Source organism: Mesoplodon densirostris, chromosome 5 (assembly GCF_025265405.1).
Source record: "Mesoplodon densirostris isolate mMesDen1 chromosome 5, mMesDen1 primary haplotype, whole genome shotgun sequence".
Classification (NCBI taxonomy): Eukaryota; Metazoa; Chordata; class Mammalia; order Artiodactyla; family Ziphiidae; genus Mesoplodon; species Mesoplodon densirostris.
The window spans coordinates 106,658,011-106,675,663 of record NC_082665.1 but is presented as its reverse complement, the minus strand read 5'-3'; the positions used below and the strand labels follow the sequence as shown (position 1 = coordinate 106,675,663).

Here is a 17,653-nt window from a genome sequence, read left to right as displayed (position 1 = left end):
GGAGAAGCTCAGAAACCCAGTCAAACTCTCTGCAAAGCAGAAGGCCTGACTGACCCCAGGGTAACAGATCAAATTTTAAATCCTACCAGCAACAGTTCTGAGACACTATAATACTCAGCAAAAATGCCAGCCCGGGCAGGTCACTGGAAACTAGTGTCCAAATCCTGCTTCAGGTTGCCTGAGTTCTTGAAGCTCTATTCCATCTCAAGGACGGTCCAAGCCCCTCTGCGGAATCCAGGCCTGCCAGTCCACTGCTGTGCCATCCTGTCCCCTTCCCCGGGTCTCTTGCCGCTCCCCAAGGGTCAGAGGGAAGCCCCAGGAGCCGGTGGCCCTCTCTCTCTCTGCCTACCCTCAGACCCTTCTCCACTGGGGCTCACTCAGGCCCCTGGTCACAAAGAAACAACCACTAGCCCAAAGACTGGAAAAAAACGTTTTAATAAATACAAAAATCTCCAATAATGACTCTGCTCAGCTCAGGGGCAGCAGGAGTGAAGTGGGGGGACCCTTGGTGCTGAGTGAGGATAAATTAAAAAATCCCAACAAGCCAGTGACATTATGTACAGAATGAAAGGGGTTGGGCTTCCAAGGCAGAGGCGAGAGGGTGACAAGGCCGAAGTTGGAGTGGACATGGCATTGGTCGGCCCTGGCTACCCCTTCCCCTTGTGGAGTTGTGGTTCCCAGAGGTAGTGGGGGAGGGAGAAGAGGCAGAAAAGAGGGGCCAAAGGCACTGGATTTCCCGCAGGAGAATGCGGGGTCCTCGGCGCCCCTCCTCCCCCAGCCCAGGCCCCATCCTCTTGGTCACGCGGCCTTCTGACTGCTCCCTAGGAGCCTTCAGCTTCTTTCTCCAGCTCTGCAACTGTCCTGGTGTCTGCAACTGCTGGAGACAGAGGGAGTGAACTTTAGAAGAGGAGTGAGGGAGTGGGGTGGCAGGGAGGGCACAGCAGAGCTCCTCTGTTCTGGTCCCAGAAAGATCAGAATTTTTTAAGCAAGTCAGCACACACCAGTTGCATGACTTTAGCCTAGTTGCCTGATTCCTCTGAGCGGCAGAAATCTCATTCCTAAAGAAAAGGTAATCAAGAACAAGTCCACAAGTTTGCTGTGACGGGGGGGACGGGGTGGCACTTGTGCAGCAGTGGGTGCTATTCCCGCCACATGGCAGGGGCTCCCTTCCCTCCCCAGGCGTCCCACAGGCAGCCCGGAGCTGCTGCCCCAGGCCCCTCACTTACACCGCCGCCGGGCTGTGCAGTGGGAACAGCAGCGGCTCTCCTTCCCTGGGCCGCAGGACAGTGGCAGTGAACAGTCATCCCGCTCACAGTGGGGCACCCCTGCCTGGTGCAGGACAGACCAGATCCTGAGGGTCCCTGAGGCGCTGGGGCACAGCGGCCTTCAGCCTCTTGGGGGGAAGCCTGCCCCCAGGAGTCTGCCCTCCCTGGGAAGTTCCCCTCCCCCAGGCCAGGCCCCCAGTGCCCGCCTCATACAAGCCCTCACTTACCCCACATCTGCAGGTGATACAGCTCATCTCCCCAAAGGGGGGCACCGAAGGGTGCCAGCTCTGGCTCTCCGGGAACCACTGCCCTGCAAAACGGCAGCCCCGGGGCCCATCAGCCTGCATGGGGTCCCCCAGTTGGGGGTGGGTCCCTGACCCCACTGTTGGCAGGGAGAGAAGGAGGGAAGGAGGAAGAGGTCAGTAGATGTGAGCTCTGTGAGGGCCATCCAGGTTTTATTTGTCACCCAGCAGTTTCTGGCACTTAGTAGGTGATAAATTTGGATGGATGGATGGATGGATGGATGGATGGGTAGATGGATGGGACAGGAACTGGATCCCATCACAGCCCACTAACACATGCACATTCTTTCCAGCGCATGTAGATCCCTGGCTCCAGGCTAGGCACAGAACAATGCTGGGTAAATACTGATTTAGCTGAGACATCCCTTCCATCCACCCTCACTAGGCATCCCCTCACCATGCATCACCCCCGCCCCGACCCAGGTCAAGGACAAAAAGCCTTATCTGCCCCAAGAAGCCTCAGTGCCCACCCCCCTCACCTGGACACTGTTTGCAGCAGTCAGTGGGGTTGGCACGGACAGGCTGGGCACAGGCCAGCCGGGGACACTGCACCTTCTCACAGTGCACCTCTCCAGTGCCCCCCTGTAGGGATCCATTGAGTGAGGGGTATCAGGAAAAAGGAGAAGCACATAAGCCTCCTGCTTCCTCCCTCTCCTTTCCCGTACCTCAAAAGTAATACATCCACGGCCTTTTACTCAGAGGCCCTGGGCTGGGGCTTTTTATGTACCTGAACTCAAATCCTCATTGTGGCCCTGCAAGGTAGGTGCTACCACATCTGCTTATGGGAGAGGAAAGTGAGACTCAGGGACGCACAGAAAGTGCCCAGGGTTACATGGAGCTAGTCAGCTGGCAGAGCCAGAGTTCACACCCAAATCAGCCCGCGCCCTTTTCCTTTATAGGAAGCCAGCTCTCGGAGCCCAGGGAACTCTTCTCATGTTATTTTGATCCTTGAGCCCTCCTCACCAAGACTGGGCTTTCCTCTCCTACCAGCCCCCTCCCCAGCTCTGCAGACCCGCTGGGTCCCAGCACCAGAGAAGACTGGGTGGCCCTACCTTGCAGGTGCAGACAGCACACTTAATTAAGCCAAATGGGGGCACGACAGGGTGCCACCGGGTGCCCGCTGCCCGCCAGCTCCGGTCGCCATCAAAATAGCAGCCTGGTGGGGGATAGTGCCCAGCCGCCATTAGCACTGAGTTCATTGGCTGGGCCCACAACCAAGGATTGAGCCTCAGGCCAACCCCACAGTAGTCTAACCGCAGGGCCCACTTGTGGGCCAGTGAATCTGATGAAGCCTGTCAGGTGTCACTTGTAACCTGTGCCCCTCAGCCTCCCTCCACCCCCATAAACACTCTCCCCCTCCCACCCCACCCACCCCCGGTCCCACCCAACAGCTCCTCTGGATTCCCTACCCCTCCACACCCACTTCTGCTCACCCTCTCCAGGGTCCCTGTTCTTCGGCAGCCCCGGCAGGTCTCCGACATCTTGCTTCTCTGTGGATCCAAAGAAGCAGTGAAAGCAGACGGTGGCCCCCTCCTTCCCTCCGCAGAGGCCTCATGCCCGCACGGTGGACCCTCCATTACCCTCTCCGCTCCTGCAGGGCACTCACCCGGGCACACAGGGCAGCACTGGTCCGGCGCCTGCACCGGGCTTGGGCAGCTGGGTGGCGGGCACACCATGGGGTCGCAGATCACCGTGCGTCTCTACAGGGAGAGGTTGGGGGTTGACTGCGATCCTGACCCAGAACCCAGGCCCCAGTGTGCCCTTCCAGGGCCTCCTACCTGGCAGGTGCAGAGCGAGCAGAGCGGGTCATAGTTAGGAGCCCAGCGAGCCCCATGGGGGCGCTGCTGCCCCTCGAAGAAGCAGGTGTTGGGGTCTCGGAGCCGCCCGGGGCCACCAGGTTTGGCTGGCGCTGGGGCATCTGGGCCTAGCACAGCGGGCAGCCCGGCCGCCTCGGCCACCACTGCATCCAGAGCCCCGGGCACCCGTACTTCTTCGGCCCCTGCTGCCGCCAGGCGCAGGCCGCCCGCCTCGCACTGGTTGGCGACGTGCACCTGAGAGGAGAGGCAGGTTGAGGCGGCGCCCGGGCTCCCCCTTGCGTCTCCGCCAGCAGCAGCCAGTCAGCCCAAGACACCCTGAGCGCCCCTGCGCCCCAGGAGGATGCTATTATCCACGGCAATCATCCCAGCTGCCAAGGACAGGTGGTCAGCTACCAGCCTCATTAAGTACCTCGTCTGGCTTCATCCTCCCGACCTGCCAGGAGGGAGTGTGTGTGATTCTACCAGCCCCGGGGTTCAGAGAAAGCAAGCGACAGACTAAGGCACACAGTGCTAGCCCAACCCTGGACCATCCCCACCGGCCCGCACTGCCTGCCTACCTGCCCTCGCAGCTCCCCTTGGGGGCTCCCCTTGGTGGTGATCAGCAAGGAGGCAGAGCCCTGTGCCAGGTGCCGCAGCAGCTCAGGCTCCAGATCCTTCACCACGCCCTGGGCCTGTGAGTAGACAGAATCAGGGACGGGAACAAGGCACTCTAGGGCTGAGCCTACCACTCCCAATTCGCGGGTAAGGACACTGAGGCCCAGGGAGATTAAGTAAGGCCTCCAGGATAGCAAAGCCCAGCCGCGATGGTGTAGAGCTCAGAAGCCAGGTCTCTCTAGCCCCGATTCCATGGCAACCCACCCCACGCCGGGGGGCTTGGTCCATCCCACATACCCCTCTGGAGGTTCAGGATATTACATACTATCCAAGGGATCCCACCAGAGTAGGATGCAGGAGAGAGGATGGATAATAAAAGGCTGAGTCAGATTCATACCCAGGTCTGTCTGACTCCTGAGGCTGCCTGCTCTCTGCTTCTCCTGCCAAAGGCCCACACAGCCTTTCATGTGAGAAAGTAGATCTTTTCCAAACTGCCTCCCACCATCACGTCCTCACCTCTGGGCCATAGAATCCCTTCAGCAGCCGCCGGGGCCCTGGCATCCCAGGAGGCCCGAGGAGGTGGGCAGTGATGGTGCCCTGTTCTGAGCCACCAAGCCCAGCCAGCAGCACTTCATAGTGCAGGTGACAGTGGGTATCCAGGGAGAGCCAGGCATGCCCTGCTGCCTGGCTCTGCACGGGGGGCAACACCAGGGCTCCTGCCAGGGGCACAGGTAGTGCTGGATCCAGACAGAGGAGAGGTGACAGATGAGAAGGTGGCCTAGAGCAGCGACTCAATCCCGGTATTCCCCGTCTCCCCCAACACGGACTCCACAAGCTGCCCGGCACTGTCCACAGGCCCAGGGCTGGGGCAGCAGCAAGTGAGAGCCCTGCACTGTGTGTGGTAACAGGGAGGGTCTCCCGGCAGGGCCACCCTATACATCCCCACCTTCTCCAGATGCCAACTGGAGCTCAGGCACAGAGAAAGACACCACGCCAGGCTCTGGCCCTCTGGCACCATCCCTCACATGCTTGAGTCACAGGTTAGATGACACCAAAGGGCGGGCAGACCCCTGGAGCACTCACTATCATGGCGTGCGCTGTGCCCACTGTAGGGCAGGGCAGCCACGTGCCCCCGCAGCTCTCCATCTGGGAAGTCCTTGGTGCCCACGTTCAGGAACAGCTCATTCTGCAGCAGCATATGAGCCCCCCGGGCTCCCAGCCCAGGGCAGACACCCACAGCCTGGGGGGCAGGGAAGGGTGAGCCCCAGCTGTAGCCTGCCAGGTCCCAGATGAACCCCTCCTCAGCTTTCACACAAGCCCAAGATTCTGAACCCTTTCCATGTTTTGTGCCCCCACTAAACCCATACACACTTCCACACACCAGTAACACTGGCTAAGAACCTGGCAGGCCCAGGTTCAAGTCCCTTCCCTGCCACTTCCTACCTATGCAACCATCTTGAGGAGTTATTTAATCTCTCTGATCCTTCACTTCGCCATCTATTAAATGAGTACTGTGAGGGCCAAAAATAACAGAAGCAAGACAACCAGTACAGTTTGTGACACGTAGAAAGGCTCAATAAATAGCAGCCACTGCGATCACGTTTACTATTACGTGATCTGCTGCACTGGTCTCCCTGTGTAACTCCTTCCACTTGACATGAGCTTTCTGAAGACAGGGGCCACATCTGATCTTCTTTGTACTGCAGTCTTTAGCCTGAGGCTCACTAAAAATGTGTCCAGTGAATCAATGCATCAGTGAGAGAGCCTGTGAGCGAGTGAATGATGCGGAACATCCCTGCTCATCCAGCATGGCTTCCCACAGCCCCCTGCACTGTCAGCTCTGGTGCCTGGGACCTGCAGCTCTGCTCTGCCTGAAGCACTCACCGTGTATCCTCCTGGCTGGAGTCCAGCCATGTGGCACAGGACAGTGTGCTGGTTCCTCCGCTGAGGCTTGGTCTCCAGCGTCATGGCCACCACCTCGCTGCCTGTACCTACCACCTGTACCTGGAGGGCAGGGTCAGGGAGGGCAAACTGGAGTAGCAGAGAAGGCCTGGGCCCTGAACCGTTGCAGGCTAAAGCCCCACCCTGCCCTGCTGCCCTCCCACCTCCTCCATCCCCCAACTCTTACTTGGTAGATCAGGGAGCCGTTTCCTAGCAGTGTAAGGCTGGCTGAGCCGGCTGCACCTGTCTGAACGGGGATCAGGGCATCGGCCCCACAAAGGACACTTTGCAGAACTGCAGAGGGGCAAGACAGGTGGAAGGAGGTTTGCTGCATGGCCATTCACAGCCCCAGCCCCCAGGATCCCTCCTATACCCACCCGGCCCCTCCTCTGGCACTTCTCTGTGCCTCTCACTTGTGTGTACCCAGGGTGCCAGGCTTCGCCCTGCCTCACCATCACAGCTCTGCCTGGCAGCAATGTGTCCACTGATGCGCAGCCCTGGCCCACTTGCCCTCTCCAGGGCCATCTGCAGCTCCCCCAGCACCAGCCAGTCCATCTCCTGGGCTGTCAGGTTGGGCAGCACTTCAGCAAAGCCTGGCTCCTGGGGGCAGAGCAGGGTATGGTGGGCACAGCAATAGGCCAGAGCCGGTGGCAGTAAGAGCCAGACCCGTGCTCACCTGGGCGGAGGCATTGGCCTGGAGCTCTCGCAGTAGCTTCCCCTGGTGTAGAATCTGGAGCCGCAAGGGAACCTGGGTTGGTCCTGCAACAGCCGCACATGTGGACACCTCTGAAACATAGGTGATCTCCCTACCCTCCTCACATGTGCTGCCCCCATCCCACTTACCCCCACTCCTGGCTTCCAGCAGCCCACGGAAGAGCAGCAAAAAATGCAAGGAGTCCTCTGTGTCACTGAGCGTGAGGAGGGCAATGCCCCCTATGCCCTGCTGTGGGGGGCCTTCCAGGGTCAGGATGGCACTGAAGGTCTCTGGGGGAGAAAGGACCATGAGAGCCCACCAGAAAGTCCCCTCCTCAGCCCACTCCATTCCTGGGGGTAGAGAAGACTCCAAACTTCACGTCCAGGAGCTGTTTGCTCCCCTCACCTGCGGCCAGGGCCCGATGCCGGATGAGAGGCCCCCAGACCTCCCCTGAAGGGTGACTGGGTGTCACGAGTGCTACATGCAGCTGTTCTGCCCTAAGGAGCCGCAGAGACAACCGAGGCACTGCTCGCCACACCCCACAGACCTGGAGCAGAGAGACGAGAAGACTCTACTCAGAATGCAGGACAGGCCTGCTGAGAGGCCCACGTCTGGTGGGGAAGGAATATGGGAAGCTGCCCCCAGGCCCTCCTAGGAAGTTTGAGAAGGGGCCCTGGAGCCAGATGCCAGGGTCCAAATCCTGGCTCCACCACTTACTAGCTGTGTGACCTTGAGCAAGTCACATTCTGCTACTGAGCCTCAGTTCCCTCATCTGTAAAATGGGCATCATAATGTCAGTGCCTTTCTCCCACTGGGCTGTTGTGAGGACCCAAGCAGGTAATGCAGAACATGCTCTCAGCACAGCGCCCAGACTGGATAAGCACTCATAAACGGCATCATCTCACCAGGCCATCTTGGGTAGGGGCTGCAGGGTGTTCAAACAGGATGCTGCCAGTGGAGTCTGAGAAGCGGATTCGGGTAGGGCGGTCCAGCCTGGTAATGAGAGTCCCCTGAGCACGGACTCCGAGCCTGGGCCAGAAGCAGCCCCTCCAGCCTCTCCCAATTCTCCCTCCCTGGCCCCCAGCTGACCCCTCCTCCCTCCTTCCCCTTTCTCACTGCCGGTAGGAGATGGAGAACCGCAGACTAGAGCGCAGCAGTGACACTCGGGCCCGTGCCACCGCTTGCGACCTTGGCCCTGTCAGCAGCGCCACGAAGTCTGTGAGGGAAGGAAGATATCCCTAGTACTGTCACCCGCTGCTGCAGCCCGGCCCCAGCCATGACCCCGGTCCTCTCTTGCGTAGCCCCTGCCTACCCGTGTGGCCGTCTCCACGCCCCCGATCCTCAGCTCCAGGCTCCCCGCGGTCGCTGTAGCTTCGGTGCTCTGGGTCCCGCGGATACTCGAAGGCCAGGCCCGTTGGCTGCTTTCCTGGACCGCTGCGCTCTGCACCGGGGGTGGGGGACGCGGGTTTCAGCTGGGCACGAGGAGGGCCAGTTGGCCGCTCCATTCGCTCCATCCGCGTGGCCCAGGACTAAGCATCGCGGCCCTGCTGCCCTCCTCTCACCGCGGAGCGGGCCTTACCCTGGGGGCAGGTCTGGCAGCAGTGTCCGGGCAGCTGGCGCGGCTGCCCGCAGGCCAGGGTTGGGCACTCGGGTTTGATGTTCTTGCAGCTGACCCTGCCCGCGCCCCTTGCGCGGCGACCCCACTGAGGCTGCTCGCAGAGAAGACGGGAAAACCGAGTGAGGGCAAGACGCTGTTGGTGAGACTCAAAGGCGAGCCGGGAGGAGGCACGGGACCAGGGCAAGGTCTTCCCACGGGGTGAGACTGCTCTGCTACATACAAGCTGCATAACTCTAGACAAGTTACTTAACCTCTCTGGGCCGTAGGATCCCTATCTGAAAAATGGGAGTAATGATAGTATCTATCTAGCATGGTTGTACTAGGAGTTAAGCGAGAGACAGATGAAATGGAGTTGGCAAAGAGCCTGACACACAGTGGGTGATCAATAATAGGCAACACCTGAGACTTGAAGGGGGCTCTTCCTCCCCGCTTCCTCCGTCAGAAAAATATCCCAAATATCTACAGACTGACTTCTCTTTCTTCAGCAACTCCGAGTCCCTCCGACGTCCCAAGACCCCAGCGGTCCCCGACCCGCGAGGGCCCCGGCCACGGCCATTGGGTCCACTCACCGCCTCGCAGGCACACAACACGCAGCGCATCACCCCGAAGGGCTCCCCCAGGTCTGGGTGCCACGTCTCGTCCAAGGCATAGACCTTCCCGCCGAAGGAGCAGCCTACGGGGACGGACTTGGCTGGCGGCAGCTGTCCCGCTCCTACCGTGTACCCGCCCCGGGCGCTGCCGGCCGGGCCCCGGGGCCCCGGGTCCCCGGGCGCGACGCGCCTCGCGGCCCCCGCCCACCCCTCCGGGCCGCCCGCCGCACCGAGCCACCTGCGCCCGGCGCCCCCTCCGGGCGGGGGCAGACTTGCCCGGAGCAGGACTCCCCGCCCGCGCCTCCCCAGGGGCGTCCACCTACCTGCTGCTCCCCGAATGGGCAGCGGCTCCTTCTCGGGCCGGATGGGCAGCGCTGGGTGCTCGGGGCCGGCGCCGCGGGCCGGCCGGGAGCAGAGCAGCAGCAGCCCGAGGAGCAGCAGCGGGGCCGGCGGGGCCGGGAGGCTCGGCATGACGCGAACGGGACAGCTGGGGAGGCGGGAGGGAGGAGGGAGCTGGAGAGGGAGGAGGGAGGTGGGAGGAGGGCCGGGCCGGGGGCGGTACGGCGGGAGGGGGCCGGGGCCAGGGCCCGAGCTGTGCGGCTAGGGGCTCGTCGGGCGGCCGCGGAGTCGGCGCCGGGCCGGGCGGGGCGGGAGGAGCGGCCGGGAGGAGCGCGGGCGGGCGGGCGGCCGCTGACCCGGGCCGTACGCGGCTCTAGTGCCCCGGACGACGGCTCTGGCCCGTTTTATGCCCCGCGCCCGGCGCCCCGGCCGGGGGCCTCCTCCTCAGCAAACGGGGCGGCGGCGGCGGCTCGGCGAGGGGCCGGGCTGAGCCCGGGGGGTCCGGCCCAGCAGCAGCGGCCCGGATCGCGAATGGGGGAGGGGAGGGAGGGGCTGGAACCGGGCAGGGGAGGAGGGAGGGGCTGTAGGGGAAGGGGGAGGGGAGGGGGAGGGGAGGGGGAGGGGAGGGAGGGGAGGGGAGGGACCAGGGGGCGCAAAGAGGGGAGGAGAGGCGGGTCTGGAGCGCCCCCCACCAAGCTGGACCAGGAGGTGCGTGTCCGGCCCAGGATGGGAGCCCCAGACCAGGGAGGGGCAGAGACTGCCCGAGGCCTGGGCCGGCCACTGAGCTAGGACTGGGTTCCTGCAGGAAGGATGAAGAGTTGTCTTTAAGGATGACTACGTGCAGAAAAGTCCCGTCAACTCATCTTCGCCTGACGCTGGGCCCACAGCACCTCTCAAAGCCCACACCACTCTCACTGCCTAGCCTGTGTCCTACCTCTTCTCTGAGCTCTCCTCATTCTACTGTTCCCCAGGATAGGAACTTAGCCAAAAACAGATAGTGACAGTGTTTCTCTCCCTACAGTTACCTGTGCTCAGGCCCATCCAACCATCATCATCCCCAACCTGACGCACTTTCCCACCCTCTCCCTTCACCCTGGGGACCCTCTGTCTCTCCACCCTACCCACAACCTCTTTTGTCTTGGTTTCCTGGTCATGACACCCTCCCTGCCCCCTCCCACCCCTACTCTCCCACCATCCTCCCAACCATCCCGGCACCCTCCTTCCTAATCTTGGGAGGCATCTCGTCTGGCTGAACTGGAGAATTCCGGGATCTAGGCCATACTCTTTAGCAGACAGCCCCATCCTGGGGAGGAGGAGCAGGAGACAGCCTGAGGAAGAACTAGGGGGGAGGGGGGGATGGGAACAAGGTCAGGCCAGGAGGCCCCTGAGGACGGACTGTGGGGAGAGTGGGACTGAGGGGAAAGCAAAGGAACTAGAGCCAGGGCCAAAGGAAGAGGGGGGCCAGCGGGAGGTATTTGCGGGGGAGGTTCAGCAGCTGTCTTTCCTAAGACAGGGACACATGGGCCTGGTTATTCCTCTTGTCACATGTGGAGTGGTAGGAGATGGAAGAGGGAGAAAGACCGGGCAGGCAAAGAGGGCACCGGCACAGAGATAAGTGAGCTTAGCCATCGGAGCCACTGGGCCCCAACAGAGTGGTACCTGAGCACTGCTTAATCCAGCACAGGCACCCCCTCAGCTTGAAGGCCTCTCAAACTGTCCAAACTGCTTCCTGGCAACACCGACCCCTGACAGGGTCTTCTGTAATACAGGCGACACCCACGTTCCCACTTGCAAAGGGGGCATAAGACATGACCCCCAGAGGGTGATTGGCGAGAAAAGCAGGAAAGCAAGAGTCCTAGTAGATTTTAGCAGCAGGTGTGGTGTCCAGGGAAAAGCAATTTGGACAGCCAAGAACTGAGAGACCCACCAGTCTAAAGCCAGACCTCCATGCCTCTTCCTCAGGGACAAAAGTGTCCTGCCAGAATCCTCCTGGAAAAAAACCCGTTTCTCTCCCATCTTCTCCCCCAACCAGGTCCCAGATTTCCCATCTCCTAGGGAAAGACAGATCCCCCTGTTCAAATCCTCTGTGTGGTGTGCGTGGGTGGAGGAGCTGGGGCTCCGCTAGTGAACCATGGTCCAGGCAGGGGCTCCAGGTCCTGCGCGGGTGGGAGGAGAAGGCGTCACTTCCGGGGGCCATTGCCAGTGTCTAGTGGCTCCCTGCTCTCTGATTGGGCAGAAGTGGCCCGGGCAGGCGTGTGACCCCACTGCCCTGGAGGGGCTATGCCCCAACGCCACCTGTTTTCCTACCCATCTGCTCCGCAGAGTGCCGCCTGCTCCGCACCTGGGTCCTGGAGCCCTTCTCCACCCGGTGAGTGGCAAGCAAGGTTTGGAGTTCAGTGAGGGTAGGAAGGACAGGAAAGAAGAACTGGGCTCTCTGCTGGGGGAGGGGCAGGCAAACTGGAACCTGCAGGCACTGACCTTTGTCGAGAAGAGTGTAGCCTTCCCAGAATGGGAGGAGCAGGACAGAGCAGGGGTAGGGGGTGGGGTGCTGGGTTCTGAGGGACTGATCACAGACTTGGTGGAATACAGCACAGTCGCGGCTGGCCCTAAGGAAAGGGGACATGGGCCAGGGGGGAAAATAAGGAGGTGTTTTTTTGGACTTAGGGAACATAGCACCAAGCTGGACACAGCCCCAGTCCCCATTCTTACCCAGTCATTCCTAGTTAGCTCACGAGGTTCTGAATCCTGGGGCTGGGGAAGCTGGGCCAGGCAAGCCAGGGCACAAGGAGAGGGCAATGGGAGGAGGGCTCATGCATGTTGACAGACCTACAGGAAATCCCAATATTGAATCAGGTGCAGGCCTCTTTGCACAACTTGTGAAAGAAGGAGGAAGCCATGTGTGGGGTCCTGCAAAGGAACCGGAAGGGGTCTGCAGAGGGGGCAGGGAGGAAGGTGCAGGCTAGGAGACAGATATGGTGGGTGTCTAAGGCGAGGTAAGCCCTGCAAGGTGGGCATCATCTCACCCAGCCTGTGCTCATTCCTGGGCAACTTGCTTCAGGAAGGAAGTTCCAGGACTGTTAGCCCATCTCTTCACCTTGGATAACCCAGTATTTCAGAACCTAGAGTACAAAGAAAAACTCCAAGAGGCTTTGTATGTTGGGGTAAATAGAAAAAGAATGAGAGGTTAATTTCTCCTACACCACCTTCTCAATCTTTTAATCACCGACCTTTAGTAGTTAAGTTTCATTTTTGCCCAATTTCCCTCCTCAACCCCACTCCCCAAGCTACCCCTGAGCACACTGTACATGTTTGCTAGCTCCTTGTCCTGGCCCTGTATCCCATTTCCAATCTCTTCTCCAGGCTTGTGCCACAATACTTCCCTTCTCTATCCCCATCCCAGATTTTCTCCAACCAAACAGGGTTGCTCAGACTTTGAGGCCAATTAGATGTGTGTGTACATCCTGTCCTGCAGCTCTCGGCAGGGGGCAGGGGCACCAGAGCCACCGCAGACGTCCTGAGGAACCCTGACAAAGAGGAGATGCCGTATGCTAACATCACAAGATGCTATGGGAGCGGTCCGAGCTTTAGCAGTCCTAGGCTGGTCAGCATCTCACACCCTCCCAGCATCTGTTCCACCAGCCAGGCAGAGTGTTTTCCTGGAAACTCGATAATGTTCATTATTCCTGTCACTTGCAGGATAGATTCTAGACCCTCCTCCTTGGCCCACCTGTGCCCCACCTGTGCCCCACCCCACTCTGCCCAGAAGTGCAAGAGCCCAAGCCGCCTCCATGGCCCCAGGACGGATTCAGGGGAGAGGCCCCATACAGGGAGCCACTCCAACCAGACAGCCTGGCCAGAATGGAGCTGACTGGTAAGAAAACCCTTGAGAGACCTAGGGCCAAATCAGAACTTGGTAGAGGGGAAAGAGAAAGGAGATGTGCTGTGGTGCGGGGGCAGGGGGACCTCAATCTCCCAGGAATAAGGCCTCTGAGAGGCAGATTCCCTGGATTTCAGGTCTGGGTCCTAAGTGGGAATTCCTGGACCACCACCCAACAACGATTTCTTCCTTATCCGCCCCTTTCAACCTCACCTCTCCTCATCTAAGAATTGCTCCTCGTGGTCATGCCTCTCCTAACTGCAAGACTAACTCTGTCCAGCCCGGCTCCTCCTGCCTGTGACCCCCGACTCCTAAATAAACTGCTTCGTGACTCCCATGTCCTTCACAGCAGACTGGTGAGAATCCCCAAGCACTCTCCCCACTATCCACCTAACTGGTGAGATACCCTGACTCCCATCACTTCCTCTCATTCCCTCCAATCACCACTCTTCTAATATTGTCTTCGGTAAGACCACCCCGCCCCCGCCCCCCCCCCGCCCCGATTACCACCCCTTTACAAGGATTATGGTTTACAATCAAACCCTCTCCTAAAAGCTCTAGTCTTGTTATATTTCATGGAAGCCTGTCCTGGTAATTGGGCCACCATAACCCCCTCTATTTCAGCGCCCTCTCCACCATCCCCCCACCAATCTTTTTCAACAGAGCCAGTGCCCAGACGTTAACCCTTTGTCCACACCCGTCCTGCTGCCCGCTGTGGACTTCAGCTTGGGAGAATGGAAAACCCAGACAGTAAGAAAGCCATCCTTTCCCTTGGTTTCCCGAATCCTGTCTTCATGTGTTTCCTACTGATTCCCATGGATTTTTCAAAATTCCTGAGCTCCCTAAAAAGATCTCACCTTCAGTTTGGCCACCCTAACCCAACGTACAATCTACTATGGGGATATCCTCTGGACAAGATGATGGCTTGTGGTCCAGTATGTAAAATAGAGTCAAAGTTGACCACCATGAAAAGCGGGATAGAAGTCTCTCATGGCCATGCTTTTGACCTATTTCTGTTCAGCCTTCTTAAGTTGGTGTGAAGAAGACTGATCTGTCATCCTCAGATGACACAAAACTGGGACGCACAGCTAAAATAACAAAAAACAGAATTAAGGTTCAAACTGCTAAAAGGCTAGGTCAAAAACAAGGTGAAATTTAACAGAGATGTATATAAAGTTCTAGATGTGAAAAGTAATTGAATAAAGTCCTATTCCAGCTTTCAGGCCACAGTGTCCCTACTTCCCTCATATAAACTTCTAGCCCTAGTACTTACTGTGTAAAGGACCGGGGAGGGGTGGATTGACCCCAAACTTAGCATTGTAACAACATTATTGTTGTACTTAAAAAGGTAGGGCTCATAGGTGGCTTTAGATGTTTTAACATCCACATGGTAGAAATCTTCCTAAAAAACTCTATTCTGAGTGGACTGCACTTAAACTACTGCACTGAGTACTAGCCATCCTCTTTTAGAAACATGCTAATTTACTCAGAGGGACCATATTAAACTAGCATGTTTCCAAAAGGAGGAAAGCAACCTGAACAGTGAGAGGTTAGAAAATATGTTATGCAAGGAATGGTTTAAAAAAATAATAAAGCTTGTGTGATTAGCTTGGAGAAGAGTGTCAGTCTTGTGGTAGTGCATGAAGTGCGTCAGTCTGAGACTCACTCAGGAAACCTACCAGGAGGGAGCACTGCTTAGAAGGTCAGCTCCTCTCCCCTCAAGATCCCTAGAACTCCCTTGCTTCCCTCAGGTCTTCTGGGGGACTGGGCCAGGGAGGAAGGGTAATTGCTAGTGATCCCATGTAGTTCTAGCTCTGCCATTTATCAGCAAGCCCCTTCCCTTCATCTTTATAATCTTTATGATGGTCTTATATCTACATTAATTTTTTTTAAAGCATATGATCCTGGTTTTGTAGCAGAAAGAGTAGATTTGCAGCACTAGAACCAAGAGGTAAAAGCTCTAATAGGGCAGATTTCAGCATAATGTAAGAAAAAAAAAAAAAGAGCTTTTCTCACTGAAATTACATGGGAGACCAGGCTGCGTTACTGGACACTGGCGTTATTCAAGCAGAGGCTGATGACCAATTGTCGGGAGACTGAAGGAATTCCTGTACTGGGTGGGACCTAGGTCCTGTCCAATTCTCAGCTCCTATGATTCATTCTGCTGGCTACTCTTACAGGCTCCCCACCCGCTATTAGCATACCCTTTGAAGCTGTCTGCTTCTCTCTTCCATCTCTTTCCCAGGAGCAGACCAAGGCACAGGACGTTCTGGGAGCCGCGACCCTTCTGCTGGAGGCAGTCATGGCAGCGCGGGGACAACTGGGACCCACTTGCCTCTCGTCCCTACTGGTGCAGCTTTCTGGACAGGTCCGCCTCCTCCTTGGGGCCCTGCAGGGCCTCCTAGGAACCCAGGTAAGTCCCCAGTCAAGGGAACTATAGAAGCTGTCTTTCTTTTCTGACTCGGTCCCCTCAGAAGACCTGAGGGAAGAAAGGGGAATTTTAGAAATCTTGAGGGTGGAAGAGCTGACCTGCGAAGGAGTGCTCCCTCCAGCCACAAAGCCTGGGTTCTGGTACCTTATCTTTCCCACATAGACAGGGAGGCATGATATCTGGCCCAGGTCTCTGGCCTCAGGCCCATCCTCTGCCCTCAGCTTTCTGCACAGGGAAGGACCACAGCTCACAAGGATCCAAGTGCCATCTTCCTGAGCTTCCAACGACTGCTCCGAGGAAAGGTGCGTTTCCTGCTGCTTGTAGTGGGACCCACCCTCTGTGCCAAGCGGGCCCCACCTACCACAGCTCTCCTGGGGAACACCTCTCCATTTCTCATACTGAACAAGCTCCCAAACAGGACTTCTGGATTGTTGGAGACAAACTCCAGTGTCTCAGCCAGAACTACTGGCTCTGGACTTCTGAACAGGCTGCAGGGATTCAGAGCCAAGATTCCTGGTCTGCTGAACCAAACCTCCAGGTCCCTAGACCAAATCCCTGGACACCTGAACAGGACACATGGACTCCTGAGTGGAATTCACGGACTCGTTCCTGGACCCACACCCAGGGCCCCAAGAGCCCCGGATATTCCTCCGGAAACTTCAGACATGGACTCCCTGCCACCCTACCTCCAGCCTGGAGAGTCTCCTTCCCCAGCCCATCCTCCTCCTGGACAGTACACACTCTTCTCTCCTTCACCCACCTTGCCCATCCCCACGGTCCAGCTCCAACCCCTGCTTCCTGACCCCTCTGCTATCACACCCAACTCTACCAGTCGTCTTCTAGTTGCAGCCCACTCTCACTTCCAGAATCTGTCTCAGGAAGAGTAAGGTACTCGGGCACTGCCGACATCAGCATCGCCTCCCAAGTACAATCCCCTTACTCGGAGGAGAGGCCCTGGGAGACAACTGCAGCTATACAGGCATACCTCATTTGATTGCGCTTCATTTTATTATGCTTTACAGATACTGCATTGTTTACAAATTGAAGGTTTGTGACAACCCTGTGTTGTCAGATGATGGTTAGCATTTTTTAGCAATAAAGTATTTTTGAATGAAGGTATGTACATTGCTTTTTTTTTTAGACATAATACTATTACAGTTAATAGACTAGAGTATCATGTAAACATAACTGGGAAACCAAAAAAAACCCAAAAAATTTGTGTGACTCGCTTTATTGTGATATTCACTTTATTGTGGTGGTCTGGAACTGAACCTGCAATATCTCCGAGGTATGCCTTTACCAGATTTCCTGCTTTCACCTGAAACCCAAAGCCCGGGTGAAGGGAGACATGCAGGACAGAAAAAGTATAATTTTTTACTACATGCCATAAAACTACAAAAGCTATTTTTTAACTATTAATAATGTTCACCAGAGCAGTTAGTTATCCCTGGTCTATTTTCTGAACAAATTTATAACTTACTATTACTCTATATACTCTTTTTTTTTTTTTTTTTTTTTTTGCGGTACGCGGGCCTCTCACTGTTGTGGCCTCTCCCATTGCGGAGCACAGGCTCCGGACGCGCAGGCTCAGTGGCCATGGCTCACGGGCCCAGCCGCTCCGCGGCATGTGGGATCTTCCCGGACCGGGGCACGAACCCGTGTCCCCTGCATCGGCAGGCGGACTCTCAACCACTGCGCCACCAGGGAAGCCCTCTATATACTCTTTTTCATATGATAATTCTGCAAAGGCCTGGCCTGGCCTAGCTTCTGAACGGAGGTAGGGCTTATAACAGAAAAAGGCTTTGGTTTTCTGCTCAGAACTAAGGTTAGTCTCTTTACCCCCTTTATTACCATTCTTAATGGGGCTCTGATCTCCTTTTCTTAGGAGATCCTTACCCTTGAGAAATGAATGAGAAGTCTCTCAGAAAAGCAGTTCCTACGCAATAGACAAAACTGAGACTGTATAAAGACAGAATAAACGAGAGGAACCAAAAGCTACCTGCAAAGCGAGGGGAAGATGTTCTTCTCGTGGGCAACAGATCCCCCCTCCCTGAGAAAAAGCTAACAGGAAGCTTTGGAGAGCCTTACACCCCAGGTAAGGCTGTGCAGACGGGTCAGTCAGACAAGATGAGACCCGGATGTGACAGCTGAGCAAACAGCCAGCACTTCAGCAGCTCAGCAGGAA

At 57.3% G+C, this 17,653-nt stretch overlaps 2 protein-coding genes across 6 annotated transcripts; one reads left to right on the top strand and one right to left on the bottom strand.

The window, feature by feature from the left end:
• Positions 1-457: 457 nt before the first annotated feature.
• Positions 458-9,352, bottom strand: CHRD (chordin). Of its 5 annotated transcripts, none has more exons than XM_060100093.1 (23): positions 9,145-9,352; positions 8,801-8,904; positions 8,193-8,322; positions 7,926-8,054; positions 7,730-7,829; positions 7,519-7,606; positions 7,019-7,160; positions 6,763-6,903; positions 6,596-6,678; positions 6,372-6,519; positions 6,107-6,213; positions 5,863-5,982; positions 5,062-5,218; positions 4,495-4,715; positions 3,942-4,055; positions 3,346-3,618; positions 3,174-3,267; positions 3,001-3,057; positions 2,620-2,723; positions 2,047-2,149; positions 1,493-1,647; positions 1,227-1,329; positions 745-877 (listed from the first exon to the last, which is right to left on the bottom strand). In XM_060100093.1, exons 1-23 carry the CDS (start codon positions 9,290-9,292, stop codon positions 822-824), a joined length of 2,877 nt encoding a protein of 958 aa, XP_059956076.1. In that variant the 5' UTR covers positions 9,293-9,352; the 3' UTR covers positions 745-821. The 5 variants fall into 5 exon arrangements, with proteins under 5 accessions (XP_059956074.1, XP_059956075.1, XP_059956076.1 ...); XM_060100095.1 differs by having other exon boundaries at positions 745-874; XM_060100096.1 differs by lacking the exon at positions 745-877 and adding an exon at positions 1,020-1,058.
• A 3,666-nt stretch (positions 9,353-13,018) lies between these two features.
• On the top strand, positions 13,019-16,351 carry THPO (thrombopoietin). The gene is made up of 6 exons (XM_060100090.1): positions 13,019-13,031; positions 13,266-13,393; positions 13,701-13,787; positions 15,283-15,450; positions 15,690-15,770; positions 15,887-16,351. The coding sequence occupies exons 1-6, from the start codon at positions 13,019-13,021 to the stop codon at positions 16,268-16,270; spliced, it is 861 nt and encodes a 286-aa protein (XP_059956073.1). The 3' UTR covers positions 16,271-16,351.
• The last annotated feature ends 1,302 nt before the right edge of the window (positions 16,352-17,653 follow it).

Bases quoted from the DNA above. Each gene is read 5' to 3' on its own strand.
- CHRD (XM_060100091.1), bottom strand. From the start codon at position 9,292: ATGCCGAGCCTCCCGGCCCCGCCGGCCCCGCTGCTGCTCCTCGGGCTG. The intron at 6,214-6,371 runs GTGAGGCAGGGC...GCCCCTCTGCAG, and splicing joins TGCCAGGCAGAGCTGTGATG to TTCTGCAAAGTGTCCTTTGT. The intron at 1,648-2,046 runs GTGAGGGGGGTG...CCCTGCCAACAG, and splicing joins CTGCTGCAAACAGTGTCCAG to TGGGGTCAGGGACCCACCCC.
- THPO (XM_060100090.1), top strand. The intron at 13,394-13,700 runs GTGAGAATCCCC...CTTTTTCAACAG, and splicing joins ATGTCCTTCACAGCAGACTG to AGCCAGTGCCCAGACGTTAA. The intron at 15,451-15,689 runs GTAAGTCCCCAG...CTCTGCCCTCAG, and splicing joins AGGGCCTCCTAGGAACCCAG to CTTTCTGCACAGGGAAGGAC.